The sequence below is a fragment of the Melozone crissalis genome, unplaced genomic scaffold (genome assembly GCF_028551555.1).
Source record: "Melozone crissalis strain CALT ecotype California unplaced genomic scaffold, PUWL_Pcris_2 ptg000034l_1, whole genome shotgun sequence".
Lineage (NCBI taxonomy): Eukaryota > Metazoa > Chordata > Aves > Passeriformes > Passerellidae > Melozone > Melozone crissalis.
The window spans coordinates 14,397,726-14,412,061 of NW_026535812.1; the positions used below are offsets into that span (position 1 = coordinate 14,397,726).

The 14,336-nt window shown below is 39.8% G+C and overlaps 1 protein-coding gene across 1 annotated transcript in view; it reads left to right on the plus strand.

The window, feature by feature from the left end:
• ATP13A4 (ATPase 13A4) overlaps positions 1-14,336 on the plus strand; it is a 36,756-nt gene that overhangs the window by 4,009 nt on the left and 18,411 nt on the right. The window contains exons 2-11 of the mRNA XM_054282442.1: positions 3,495-3,668; positions 6,112-6,246; positions 8,500-8,570; positions 8,663-8,743; positions 9,593-9,662; positions 10,475-10,609; positions 11,022-11,094; positions 11,728-11,859; positions 13,030-13,200; positions 13,648-13,805. Of these exons, the coding sequence (XP_054138417.1) occupies positions 3,495-3,668; positions 6,112-6,246; positions 8,500-8,570; positions 8,663-8,743; positions 9,593-9,662; positions 10,475-10,609; positions 11,022-11,094; positions 11,728-11,859; positions 13,030-13,200; positions 13,648-13,805 (1,200 nt within the window). The remainder of the gene's footprint in view (positions 1-3,494; positions 3,669-6,111; positions 6,247-8,499; positions 8,571-8,662; positions 8,744-9,592; positions 9,663-10,474; positions 10,610-11,021; positions 11,095-11,727; positions 11,860-13,029; positions 13,201-13,647; positions 13,806-14,336) is intronic.

Consider the following 14,336-nt stretch of genomic DNA (forward strand, 5'->3'; position numbering starts at 1 on the left):
TATATGCCAAATGCACTCATTTAACTCCAAAAACTTGCTCATGCATTAGAAAAGTTGTCAAGCTGCAAATCTGTATTCATCAGATCCTCTTCAAAAGAAGCATGTCTGCATGAGTGCAACAAAATGAAACACAGCAAAAGTTATTTCCTTAACAACATAAAACTAACCTGACAGACGTGTTCTCGCTGCAGTCGTCTCAGCAGGACTTCTGCCAGCCTTGAAAGTATTGTTTGCCATAGTGGACATGCATTTGCCTGGAGATCTTTGTAGCAGAGGCTGAGTGAATCAAGAATTTCTAAACCCTAATTACTAGAAGTCATTCATGTGCCTAAACAAACCTGCACCATGTGTGTGCCTGTTCCTCCCTTCTTCATGCAGATTGTGGATACCTCTGTTATGGGTCTAATATTCACCTTTTTTGTGGAAGATAATTGTTTTAAGAATTTTTCTAAAGAATTTAATTTTGACTTATCTGATGAGAGAGAAGTTTCTGCTTTAACAAGGAGTTATTCATGTATTTTTTTTTTATGAATGCAGCATTCATTGCTATAATCCTTCCAGCTGAAAGCACAGGGCAAGAAAAAACTCCTCAACCTAACAGAACATTCTGTACTGAAGTTAAGCTTGAAAGGTTCTGGCTCGGAGAACTTTGGCGCAAGTCAAAGTTGGACCTCAGTCTATTTCCCTGCCTAGCTTTACTTCTCAGTGATGTGGCCCAGGTGACCCACTCCAGACATTTCCAAACTGTGGGATATTATTTGCTTTGGCAGTAGATTCCATCATGGACACCCTGATGCATCAGTTAACATCTGATATTTATACTTTCCCAGCTTACTTGTTGTAGAACTCCTAAACAGCTGTATTCAGAAATGTCATACTCATCAAGACATGAACCAACAAACCTGAACGAAAATCTCTGTTCTTATGGCAATTCATGCCCTTGAAGGGTCAGAACAGCTCAATGGAATCCCTCTGTCCATCTGTCTCTCTGTCTGTCTCGGGAAAGTCCCTTGTGAGAAGCAGCAAGATCCAGCACACAGCATAATGAATATCTTAAAGGGCATGTCTTTTCTTCCAAGATGAGCTGTTTTCCTTCTTTCCCTCTCTTCTGTATTTCAAGATGAGGAATACTGATGCATGCTTGGTTCTGGGGAGTGTCTTGCAATCTATGGATTCAAATCACTTTTTGAGTTGAAACTAATCTGGAAAAAAGGCCTTAAAATATATGCTGGCATAGGGGGACTCAGATACATATCTTCATATATTGGTGTGTGGTTTCCTTGGCAAAAATTCCGAGTAATACAGTTTGCTCTAGTTTTTTGGTGGTTGCTGTGTCAGACTTGGGAAACCATTGAATATTTCAGTGAAGAAGACTGCCAAGAGATGATGATCCCAAATGACTGCCAAACATAGGCAGAGCATTCACCCTCTCTCTTCTTAATTCTATTAGTATAGCATTATTGACTCCTCAGACATGGGGTGTAAGACACAAAAACTGAAAATTAAAGGAGTGATTCACTGGCAGAAGCTAGATGCACATGGCAGCAATCCTGCTCTTCCCCACCCTGATATTCATGCCCATCCCAGTTTGAAAATACTATTCCAGTTATTCCAGGTCCAGTGATATACTGAAGGAAGTCCGAAGGCGTGTTCTTTTAACAGTTCTTCCCTTAGGTGTCTCTGTCTCCTTGGGAGATCCTTTGCCTCGCTTACAAGCTGTGAAGCCTGGATCCAAGCTAGTAAGCAATCTGGATCCTGCTGGTAAGCATTTGCTGTGAAGAGTAAATTCACATTGTCCTGTGTATTATGCTATGTGTGGGTGCTGACACTATTTCTTTAACCCTTTTGGTCAGGTTATATCTAGAGAGAGTTGAATGGAGACTCTTTACCTAGTTATAGAAACATGTGAATATTAATTGCAAAACTGCCACACCAACTGCCTCCTAGCAAACTTGCCTGTTTGCTGTCCTCCATGGGCTTTCTTCTATCTGCTGCAGAGTTGTCTTATTATCTTGGCTGCTCAGAGATTATGGAAGCCTTCGAAAATGCAGTGTGCTTATCTCACAGGTGGTATGGCTACTTTCCTGTGTTGTTTACCATAATTTTTCCTCACAGTTGCCAATTTCTTCCCCTTAGAAACCTCTTGGATATTGCCTAGGATGACAGAGTCTGTCTTTTGGAGAATGCCACAGAGCAGGTGTGCCAAGGCAGCATGTGGAACCACTGGGCAGGGCCTGCATTTCACATAACAAGCAAAGACTCCAGCACAGAACCAGGAATTATGCATTAGTCATCCTTACAATTACATTGCCTTCTCTTCTCACCTTATAAATGGATCTTGCAATATCTGTGGCTGCAGATATCTGATCCTCAGAAGCAGATTATGCAGTTGCTGCGGATATACTCAGAAGAAGGAATTGAAGAACCTTAACCCTTATGCCAGCAAATTCTCCTGGTCACCTGATGTAATTGCAGCCATGGAATCTCCCATCTTAGCTTAGGCTGCATCTTCTCTATAAAGGTGCTGTATATGTTTGGTTTCACATTTACTGAGTCCCTGCTAGCAGTACTGAGAGGAAATTTGGCCATGGTACCCAGACCTGCAGCTCTTAAAATGTAATGCTGACAGACATGTTTGGGGCAAGTCACCTGACTGTAACAATTTCCCCAGCTTTAAAAATGAAATAATAATACCTACTCATATAACTAAAATGAGTTGCTTCCTTTGGCCTTCTGACATATAAAGCATTCTGCAAGGATTCATTAGATGTTCTTTCTAATAGTTGTTATTATTACTATTATTGTTATTATTATCATCATCATCATCATCATCATCATCATTAGCTGTCAGGCCAATGGCACATTGACAAGCTCCAAAATCCCCATACTGGAGCTGTCATGGAAGAGGGTAACAGCTCCAAAAGCTGTGTCTGTGCCAAGTTGTGCACAGCAGCTCCAGCTGGTGCAGGCACACAGTGTTATTCACCACCAAGCAGAGACATTGGGTGAGTGTCTGAAGTGCATTAGTGCAGATCACTGCTAGAGCAGTGATCACTTCTAAGGCAGCAGCTCTGCACTGGTCATTCACCATCTACTTAAGCTCTTCAGCTGTCTGACCCTTAAAAAAGCTGATGGTCAAATCTGAATTCCTGAGTTGGATTAAAGGTTTAAAGCTCTCTATTTTGTTGTCATTCCTGTTCATGTACAGACAAAATAATGTTTCATGCCGAGTTTCACAACTACATAAGAATAGTGGTCAGGTTACAGCAATCTGGATTTTGTGAAGGTGGATGAAAATTCTCTTGAAGATGCAAATTTTTTGTAATCGTGCTTAGGATACCTAAAGTAGCCAAATACAAGTTCTATGGCTTGTTTTTCACAGTACCATACCTAACAGTAGCTATGGCTGAGCAGGGAGTGACAGGAAGGTGTAGTATTCCAGGCATTTCTCTAGGAGAAATAGTAATAATTTTTGTCTTCTTTTTGCTGTACAGGAGATATTTGGCTACAAAACTCAAGGCTGCCGAAGGGCCTTGTGCATTGCTGGGTTCATCTTGTCCTGTGGGGCTCTGAGGCTGCTGTTTTACTGGAAGCCAGAGTGGGATGTGTGGATAAACTGCATCCGATGCAGCTTGGAAGAAGCTGATATTGTTCTGCTTAGAACAACGGTAGGTGCCTACTTTAATCTTTTAATTAGTCCCTAGTAGGTGGCTATTTGGAAGGTGAGTTAACTGTAAGGTATCCAGTTGGCTGAAATCTCTTACATTGCTGGTTTCCTGCAATAATATCTTATGTGCACCATCGTTGATCTAAAGAACTTCAAAATATCCCACAAATTATGTGTATGGTGATCATGGGAATGGAGTGTAACAGCTGATCAGACAAAGTGAAAGACTTTGGGCTGATAAAACCCGTAATATCTGTGGTTTCAAGACTGTTCTCAGTCCTTCCTCCCTTCTATCATCCCTGTGCTTTCTACTTTGTAGCCTTGTGCTCCAGATTCTAAAGCACCTGTTTGTTTGGCAGTATCCAGCAGGTCCCATTTCCCTCACTTGGCTGTTCTGGCAAAGATGTCGCTCTCTGCCAAAATTCATCTACTGGGCCAAATTAAAGATTTGTCTAGCAGCGTCCCAGCAGTGTCCAAGTGTGTCATGAGGGATCAGTACACAGAAGAGGCCAAGCCTACACTGCTTGTTTTCTTGGCTCTGTGTTTCCATTTCCCACAGCCTTTCCCCATGTCCAATAAGCTTGCAATCCTGCAGTTAATGCTTTCAGAGCTGGCACATTTTGCTGTAGTTTCCTGATACAGGTCACTCCTGTTGAGGGCTGTACTGAAGCACTGCAACATATGAAAACCCTTGGTTTTATTTCATGGAAGCTACTGCAACACTAAAGAAATAAACTGAGACTTGGGTCTGAATACCAGCTGAGCCTGAATACTCCAGGAGCTGGCAGAGTTGGTTTACTTCCAGAAATTTGATTTGTTCTGCTTCAAAGATTTCTGAACAATGGCATTTTCAATGTTTGCAATTGCAAAACGGATCACTTACTGCTTCTGTGTTTGAGCCGCCTTCTTAAATAAGCACAGCAGCATGTAGCTAAAACCCCAGGTTTTGAAAATCACAGATCTGCCTATTGAATACTTTATAATGAAACAATCTGCATCCTTATAGTCTGGGGGTATGTTTTTTCTTTTATTAAAAACATCATATTAGGCTTAATATCCCTTCTTAATCTTCAATTCAGTTTGCATTTTTAATTACCTGTTCTTGTGTGTAATTATAAAAAGATGTGCCATGCCAAGCACTTTTCAAATAAATGAGTTTTTAAATGATCCTTTGTGTAATTAAACAGCAATTGGATCATATTGTATGTTCTTGTTATCAAGAAGCTTTCTCAAATGTGCTCTAAGTGTTTGAAAATTTAAGATTTCCTTCATAATCATTTGTGTTAAAATGACAGTTTTGTTTTGTTGTGCTACATTATGATTATATCAGTTCTCAAATGTGATGGCTACTGCTAATGAGGATACAAGTAATCTCATCAGCTTGATCCTTGGAATTATCTTTTGCTTCACATAAAACCTTAATTCTGAAGTTATCATTATCTCTGCATTTGCAATATAAGAGCCTATTAACTCTCTTTGGTTATTGAATTTTGATTCACTTTAGTTCAAATGATGAGCACCTGTGTTATTCACTGGTTCCCATCTCAATCTGCATCCCAATGTCTACACATTCTGAAATCTAAATTCAAGATAAATATCAGAAAATAAATGTTATTCTACTCAAAAGACCAGTTTAAGAAGAAAAACGGGCAAATAAGATATATAAAGTTATTAAAGTTCTTTTTTTAACAATTAAATTGTTCCAAAGGGCTCATATTTGGTACAGAAATCTTTTTTACTCTTCCCTTTTCTGATTAAAGTTTCATAACTGCAAAACTGCTCACACACAGGATGTAAGTCAGTCTCATGGTTGGCCTTAATGCATGTAGTTCAGTGTTTGGGGCTGAAACTTAGCATGGGGCTGCTCAATTCAGTAGTTCCTCTAATCTCTCAGAGTGTGCTACCAACCCTTGTCATCAGGCAGTTCTAATGTTCAACTTGCTTTATAAAAAAAGTGAAGGTCATGAACTCAGTTTGTGGTAAAAGCTTGTCTAAGGTGCCATAAGTGTTGACACTTCCAATGAAGTGTTAACTCAGGAGTGGCTGTAAAGGCACTGGCACTAAACATCCATTTTGCAGCACAGCACTGTGTTCCTTTTGATCTTCCCTTTACAGCACGGTCACTGCATCTCAGATTGCCCTTTGCTGTTTGCCTGCCCTAGATCTTGACCTGGGTGTTCACATTCCATCCTTATCAGCCACACACCAGACCTGTGGTCACTGAAGTGTTTGCAGTACTCACATTTTGACAGGGCAGTGGTTCTGTTCCTATTCTAATGATTTTTCTCTAAATCACAAGTGTTGGGAGGCTTCTGTTGGCTAATCCTTAAAAATAGCCAGAGTAGTACTCTAGAAAGGCTGCTGTAATCATTGACTCCAAGGTGAAAGTGAATTTGGTCTGTGTTTGGGGCAAATTGTGACATTTCTCTTCTATACCCACTTAGGATGATTTTCGGACTTATTCTCGTAAGACTGTGACTTGGATCTCTGTGTCTGCATTTATCAAAAGCAGATCAGACTATCCAGCCACTGAGGAAGACTCAATCTTCAGCAAAGCTGTAATGAAGCCAAGTTTGCTAGTAAGTAAAGTATTCCCTGCAGCATCTGGGAGATGATGGCAAATCTCAGCCATGCTTCATGGAGTAAAATGCATACGTGCTGCATATGTGAAACATATGCAGCTAAGAATCTTGCAGCTTGAGGAACACAGTGAGCTGTGGAAAAAGAAAAGAACTGTATTCAACTGTACTCACCTCTGAAAAAGTCTTATTCTGACAGGGGTTTTGAAATGAGAATTCTCACAATTTCTGAGAGAAAACCTATGTTATAAGTAGGAGAGCTTCAGGAGACTGGGGTTTGCAGAGGAGAATCAGTTCCAAATTAAAAAAAAAAAAAAAACATTTTTGGCATAGGAAACAGGGAATTTAGAGGTGACTGTGTGTCTGAAAGGAGACTGTGCAGAACAGAATGCAGTTGCCCCAGTAACATGAAAGCAGGGATTAATTCCGATAGGGAATAGAACAGAAAAGAGTCTGAGCTGGATCAGTATTTCCAGAAATGTTTCATCGACACATTTTGCTTCTTTCCCTTTGTATGCACCAATTTCTTCTTGAAAGTGCATTTGCTGGAGTCGGGTTAACAGGAGTCAGGATTAGGAAGAGTCAGGAACAGTTGACCGGAGTCGGGTTAACTGTTAATAGTTCTTGCAAAAATGTATCCTGGTCTCTGCCAGTCCCATAGATTTGAGATCTCGCTGAGACACTGGGGGGAAGGTAGATGATGGATCTACCCAACGTAATTATCCCATGTCTAAAACATGTACTAGACAGTTCAGCTATGTGCCTTGCTTAGCATTACATGTTAAGTTTGTGTGAGCAATAGGAATGCAAAATGATACATTTGCTAAATCTGGCTCTTGATTATAGATACTAGAGCACTGCACTGAGGCATCCAGTAAAGAGCTATTTTCCCTTTCAGGAAATAAATTTATGACTTACTATAATTACTTTTTATATCTACAACAATTTTAAGTAAATATTTTCAATATAAACCTAACTTTAGCTGAGCAAAACTTGTTGCTATTTCTACTGTGGACATATATTAATGTACATAGGAAAGTTTAGTGCCAACTAATTTAATCAACTGGCACAATATGAAAAAAGTGGAGACAGGTCTGTAACATTCTTTTGAGGATCAAATTAGTAACAAAAAAAGGCCAAATATAGCCTCAAATAATAGGTCCTTTGAACACCACTTTCATATCAATCAAAACATCTAGATAGAAAGGACCAGATTTCAAAGCAGCAAAGAGAGAACAATTTATTCCTTCCCTAGCCATTCAAAAACCCCTGCTTATCATTCAATTTCAAAGTGTTTTTTCCATTTAAGCTACCTGAGTGCACAGTGTTCTGTAGTGCCCAAGAGCTGTCCAAGGACCTCTTCCGACAGGGAGCTGAGTCTCTTGCTTCCACTCCAGTTGTTAGCATTGCAGATATTGCAGCTCCTACTGCATGAAATCCTAACTTCAGATTTCTTGTTAAGTTAATGACTGTGGTTATAGCTCCATTTTGAGTTGGTGGATGAGCTGAGTCTAGATTTCATTGGCCTATAATAACACTTATTGCTCTGGGCAGGGAGAGTTCCCTGGAGCTGATTTCTTTATCACTCATGTGTACAGGTGTATATCCCTGCCTTCTACCAGCTGATAGTAAGTGCCATTATCTCTAATAGGCTTTGTTATTGTTGTGCTAGACAGGACAGACTCCTCTTGCAAGTTATAAATGACAGCGTGTGCTCCTAATGGATAACTGCTCTGCAAGGGCTTAGCATTAGCAGTGACTCAGTATCCTGGGATGGCCTTTCTTGTCTGTTGGCACATCTGTTTAGCTGAAAGACTCAGCACCATGCTTGGAAATAGCCCAAAGCTCCCTGCTTTCCCCAAAACTAGACAGAAGATAAGAAAGCTGTTGGCTTTTTCAGCTGCTTGTGTAGGCACCATGGCATCAGTGATCTCTAACATTCATTCTGTGAGATCAGAGTGAAGATTATTCCTTTTTTCAGAAAGAAAACTGCTTTGTACTTGCTTGACCTAAAGATCTGTAAAGCTTTCTGGAACCCGTACTGTTCCCCAGTTATAGATTGGGGATCCCAATCTAGAATTCATCTAGGGTTCAGTGAATGCAGTCCTGTCTTCTCTCCCACCTTGCCCCCATAAAATTTCCCTGATCTGTACTTGACCCCAGTGAGAATGCCCAGCTGAGCTCTGTGAGCAAGTCTCAGAGTATTTTTGATTGTTGTGTTGCATGCTTTGTTGTCCCTGTCTTGTTTTCCAGGTGAAAACTATCCAAGTGCAAAAAATCCGCTATGTCTGGAATGACTGTGCAAAACAGTTCCAGAAAGTTGGGTGAGTTCACTGCACTGGTTGCACAAGTCTCTGAAGGAGTCAATTGTCTTTGTGAATAGCATCCTAAGGAACATTCTCCCTTTCTATTTTAGAGTCCTAGAAGATCACTACACTTGCTCAGCTATACATGATAAATTTGGTTCTGGTCTCACCTGCAATGAACAGAATGTCAGGTACTCATTGTAAAACATGAACACCCAACATATGGATTTCAAATATATGTAAATTTGATCTGTTGGTGCACTTCCCATGAGTTTTTTGTGTATTTATTAATATGCACATAATTTTAGATGAAACAGCCGTGCATGGAAATATTGAATGAAAAAGGCTAGAGAATGTTGTTTACTCCTTGTCAAAGTTTTTGAAGTTTCTCAGTATTTGTCACTGTTATTGTTCTCAATCAGGAAATAATTGTGTTCTGTAACTAACTTTAAGCAGTTCTTATTTGGAGTAAGAGAAAGTCTCTGTGGAAGAGTGCAGATAAGTTGTGTGTTTGCTTCTTCAGTGGAGCTCCAAATCAACTAGTTCTAGTCATTGAACTTATTCTCATAAACTACTGTGTTATTAAGCGAGTTACAGAACATGTGTTTATGAAATAGAGAAATAAATAATCTTCAGTTGATTGAATACTGAAAATCCAGGTCCTGATCTTAGCTCATGTCAAATCTTACATTCCAATCATTCTTAACTTTTTGCAAAATTATTTGGGTTTGGATCATTTAGTTTTAGATGCAGAATTCCTTTGTTTATCGTCTCTCAAAGTAATCAAATGTATGATGGAAACATTTGCCTAATAGGTTGTGTTGCACTTCTTGTGTGCATAAGTAAATGTCACTGGTACAGCCATCTTTTCTGATGTAAGCACTGTAGGGATATTTAAATTTCTTTTCTTGAAAAAATATCCTCCCAGCCTTTAAACTGGAATCAAAAGATGCTCTCAGGACTACTGAAATCTGTATTTTCTTGAGCAAGTGACACTGTCACTATTTTATCTGTAAGTGATGTATCTTTATTCCATACAGGAGAGTTATCTGTGGGCCAAACACTATTGATGTTCCAGTGATCCCTATTTGGAAACTACTCATCAAAGAGGTTAAGCATTTCTATTGCTTTTATTCTAAGCTGCTTGGGAGGCCATATGTGCATATAATTGATTCTATATCTGATTTAACTTCCCACTACTCACTCTTCAAACACATTTCATTTTCAAATCCTGTTGAAAGCTGTTCTATTAAATCATCATAAATTCCTTCATTCTCCCTTTTTCCTATCCTCCATCTCCTTACCTGTGTGTCTGCTTGGTATTTCTATGTATCTGTGTCCTGGGAGCTCATTCTGTTTGCCTGCTGAGGGCCATTGGAGGTTTCCAAGCTGCACTGGAGATCAAACCTTCCAGACAATGGCTGTCTCTTAATTAACAGAGGTTAAGTGAACAGCTGTACCTGGTACATGCCTATAGCTGCAGAGAGCTCCAATGAGCTCATCATTTTGGGCACAGCACCACACAAAGCACCAATATCTCTTTCAAACAGCCTATAGGTGGCCTAAACAGGATGTTTGTGGCAGTGTGCTTATGGAATGTGAGCACCATGCTCACAGCACAATCTGCTCTTCTCTCACCTTTGTTACATTTCTTGTAAGAAGCAAACAAAACAAGGATGGGACTGAGTCATTCACATTCCAAGTAATATCCTATTGGTCCATATTATTTGTCCCTTCAGTCAGATGAAGATGGTCCAATCTGATTAGACTAAAGTGACTACTGAGAAAATTACTAAGGGAGTCAGAAGTCACAATACTTAATGTCTTTTATTCCAGACGTTTTCTAACAGGTTGGACTGTCTGAGTATATTTGGGCCATTTAAATGTGGCCAGCTCTTTACCACTGCTGTCTCTCCAAACAGGTCCTAAATCCATTTTACGTGTTCCAGCTGTTTAGTGTGTGTCTGTGGTTTGCTGAAGATTACATGGAGTATGCCATTGCCATCATATTCATGTCTCTCCTCTCAATATTTTTGACCGTATATGATCTTAGAAAGGTGAGACACCTCACATTTTCCACAAGGCAGATTTACTTTTAATGTCTGGGGCAGGCCAGCATGCTACAACATGTACACAGAGCTACAAGACTTACTCAGAGGTTTAGTCTTGTGACATTGTGTAGCAGCAGGTGCAATGGCCTGGCCTCCTAGTCATCATAATCTCTGTGTGGTACCTTACCCACATCCTCCCTTCCCCATTCCAGTGCTTCACCTGGTAACATTTTGTTACATTCTCTGTAATTAGGGTGGGGGATTTCTTTCTCTCTGGTGGTTTAGTTCCTGGTAGGGCTGGAGCCCAGTTTCTGAAGGCTCTCATAACCACAAATAACAGAAGGAAGTGATTGTTAGTGGACAAATTGCATCATGTAAGTAAGATGTAACATTTTGTTTGTTCTTCTTTAATTTATAGCAATCCATTAAACTGCACAAACTGGTTGAGTCTCATAACAGCATCATGGTCACTGTCTGCAGAAATAAGGAAGGTGACTCCTCTTTACTTCTTTTTTATAATGTGCTTTGTTTCTATAGCAATTTCCATAAAGTATGTATAGTAACAGATTTATTCTAAAGTGGTTTTCATCTGTTTCTCAGCTCAGTTAACTCACTTCTGCGCATAGAGTTAATTTGAGTTGGAAATGCATTGTGCCATATCAAACATATTAATAATTGAGTGCAGCCTTAGATGAAAATTGTCAGGAAAACGAAGTAATTTTTCTTAAAGCAGTGCTGATATAGCCAACAACATACCCATTAAACGGCTGTGAGTCCACCTAATTGCTCCATGCAAAGTCTGTTCATTGTAAAGGTATCTAGAGCACAATCCAAAGAGATGAAGACAAATAAAGAAATTTAGATCCAAGGCTCTTCAGTTAGGTCAGTGAAATGGAACAGTAACCAGTGGTTGGGATCCTGGGTAGATAAGGAGGAATTCTACAATTGGAACTGATGCCTAGGCATTTCTTAAATATTGGAGGTTGTATACATAGGTCCTACTCTGCTCCTTTGTTTAATAGCCATTACAAAGAATTCTATTTAGCAATTAGTTCCTTGTATTTTTCCCCCTTGCTACAGAGAAATATATGAAGCACAAAGTTTGCACTACTTTTCATTTTCAGGTTTCCAAGAGTTGGAATCACACTATCTTGTTCCTGGAGATTTGCTGATTTTGAAAGAGGGCAAAACCCTTTTGCCTTGTGATGCCATCCTGGTCAGCGGGCAGTGCACTGTAAATGAAAGCATGCTGACAGGTACAGCCATCCCTCTCAGGTTTGCCACCTGAACACCATCATTGCCCCATGGCTTCAGCCAGTGACACAGGACAGACAGAGTTATCATGCACACCCCTTTCTGTGAGACAGTCCATAGCTGGCTGAGAAGGTGATTCTTTTGGTTCCATATAATAGAGTTTGAATTGTTGTTAATTGTCTAAAGACTTTAGGAAGGGCAATTTATCCTTTCCTACCTTCATGGGGTGCAACATTTAGGAAGAGGTGATCTGATTAGAAGGGAAAGAGTGGACAGTGAAGAGGAGTGAGCAGAACAGGAGAAGAAAATGGATATGAAGCAAAGTTGTTCCTACACAGGGCCCACGGTCCACTCTGGCTGCAGGGTTTTCTGTCACTTACTGGATGTCTCATTGCTGCAACATCTCCTGTGGAGTGTCTGTTTAGCCCTCCAGACACTTAGTCTCACATTCCTGTGATAGCAGTGGAGGACACACCAGGTGGGAGAGGTTACTGGAAAGCAGGATTTTTGGTGCAGGAGGAGGTCACAGTTCCATTTCTTGTCTTTAAATTTGGTCTTGGTCTGAATCAAACTGAAACTGACAGTTCTGAAATTTCATGTAAATGAGAAATTCCAGAAACACATTTCATTTAGAAAACTTCAGCTGTCACAAAACATTTCTCCTTCACCTTACTGTCTGGCATAAATAGGCTATTTGTCACCTGTCAAGCACTGAGCTCAAGGCTCTCCTTTTACTAGAGAGGGAGAATAGGGGATATCATGTTCCCATCTGCTTGAGGGAATGTGTAGTGACCTGCACATGAGGTTCAAATTAGGTGAACAACTTGTGGCCATTCAAAGGTAGTCATGCAATATCAGTTCAGGCCTCTTTTCAAGCCTCTACATCTACAGTCAGGGTTTGGAGTCCTTGGACTGCTTTCAGTTCTCAGACTTACTGAAGTTAAGCTGTACTGATGCAGAGGAAAACTCTTCTGTGGCAGTCTATTCATTTCCTAGGCTTTAAGCTCTATTCACTCTGAAGATGTCAAAATATAAAAATAAAATTTCTGTGAACTGGTTTCTCTAGTAAATACCTTTAACTTACCATCTAGATGTCTGGGTGCTTATTTGAAAGTCAGCAGGCTGTTATTAAGTGTACTGCAGTTTTCCTCATCTGAACTTATCTTCCCTAGGAGAAAGTATTCCTGTAACAAAGATCCACCTACCACAAGCTGATAATTTGAAGCCCTGGAGAGTGTACTGTGCAGAGGATTACAGAAAACATGTCCTCTTCTGTGGAACAGAGGTCATCCAGACCAAGGCAGATGACAGAGGAGTAGTGAAAGCTGTGGTGCTGCAGACTGGTCAGTCAAAACTTGAGTTCACTTTTCCTTCCATGATTTTTTCCACTGGAACAGTCTGACAAAGTGTCAAATCACATTAAGTTAAAGGCACTGATCCATATTTACAACAGACAGATGGAGAATCATTATCCTGGGCTGGGCTAAGTTATAATGCTTTGTTTCTTTTTGCTTGGCATAACTTCTAAAAAACTGCCAGCATGTAATTACAAAGAAGAATTTTGCTTTGCTTCTAAGACATTGAGAAAATCCTTCCCCCTAAGGAAGATAGGAAAAAAATCCTTCCCCCCCTAAGACAAAAATAACTCCTTTCTAAGGTCACATACACTAAAATGAAACACCTGGGCCTTCTTTCATAAGTTGCAGAAATTATGAATAATTTTGAAGCCCCCCATTCTTTGCAGAGAATTAAAATAAATATTTTCCCCTTGGAATGACTTGTCTTTCCAGGTTTCAACACAGCCAAGGGGGATCTGGTGAGATCCATTCTCTACCCTAAACCCATGAACTTCAAGCTATACAGGGATGCCCTCCGGTTCCTGATGTGCCTCATAGCATTTGCAGCCATTGGAATGATCTACACAGTGTGTGTATTTGCACTTAATGGGGTGAGTTATTAATGCAGGAGAAATGGTTCACCTGAAACCCTTTTAAAACAGTTCACTCATTCTCGTGCATCAAAGTCAATGGGAGAACAGTTATACACTGTAAACAGTAGTTCTGGAAATTTTAAAGCCTAATTGATTTAGAGCATTTTCAGAAGCTTTCAAGAAATCATTTCATGCCATGATAATTATCTGCCAATGTAAAGTCCAAGTCATGAGTTGTAAGGTTGATTCTATAATTCAGCTTTTGAATAATTTTTCTCCTGAGGCATAATCTACAATCAGTTGGCTCAGAAGATTATTTCCCCTTAGGATATCAAACAAAGTGTGTTTAAGAACATATTCTTGTGTCTGCTTTGCAGTTTTTCCTTTTTTTTTTAAATTTAACTTCCCCATTGTAATATGTAAAATACATGCTGATGCTATCTCAATTGCTGAAATTGTCTTGTCAATCTTTTAAGCCTGAATCACAGGATGTACTAAATGCTTTCTCTTCTGTGAGGGTTTATCTAAAGGTGGGTGGTAAGTACTTCA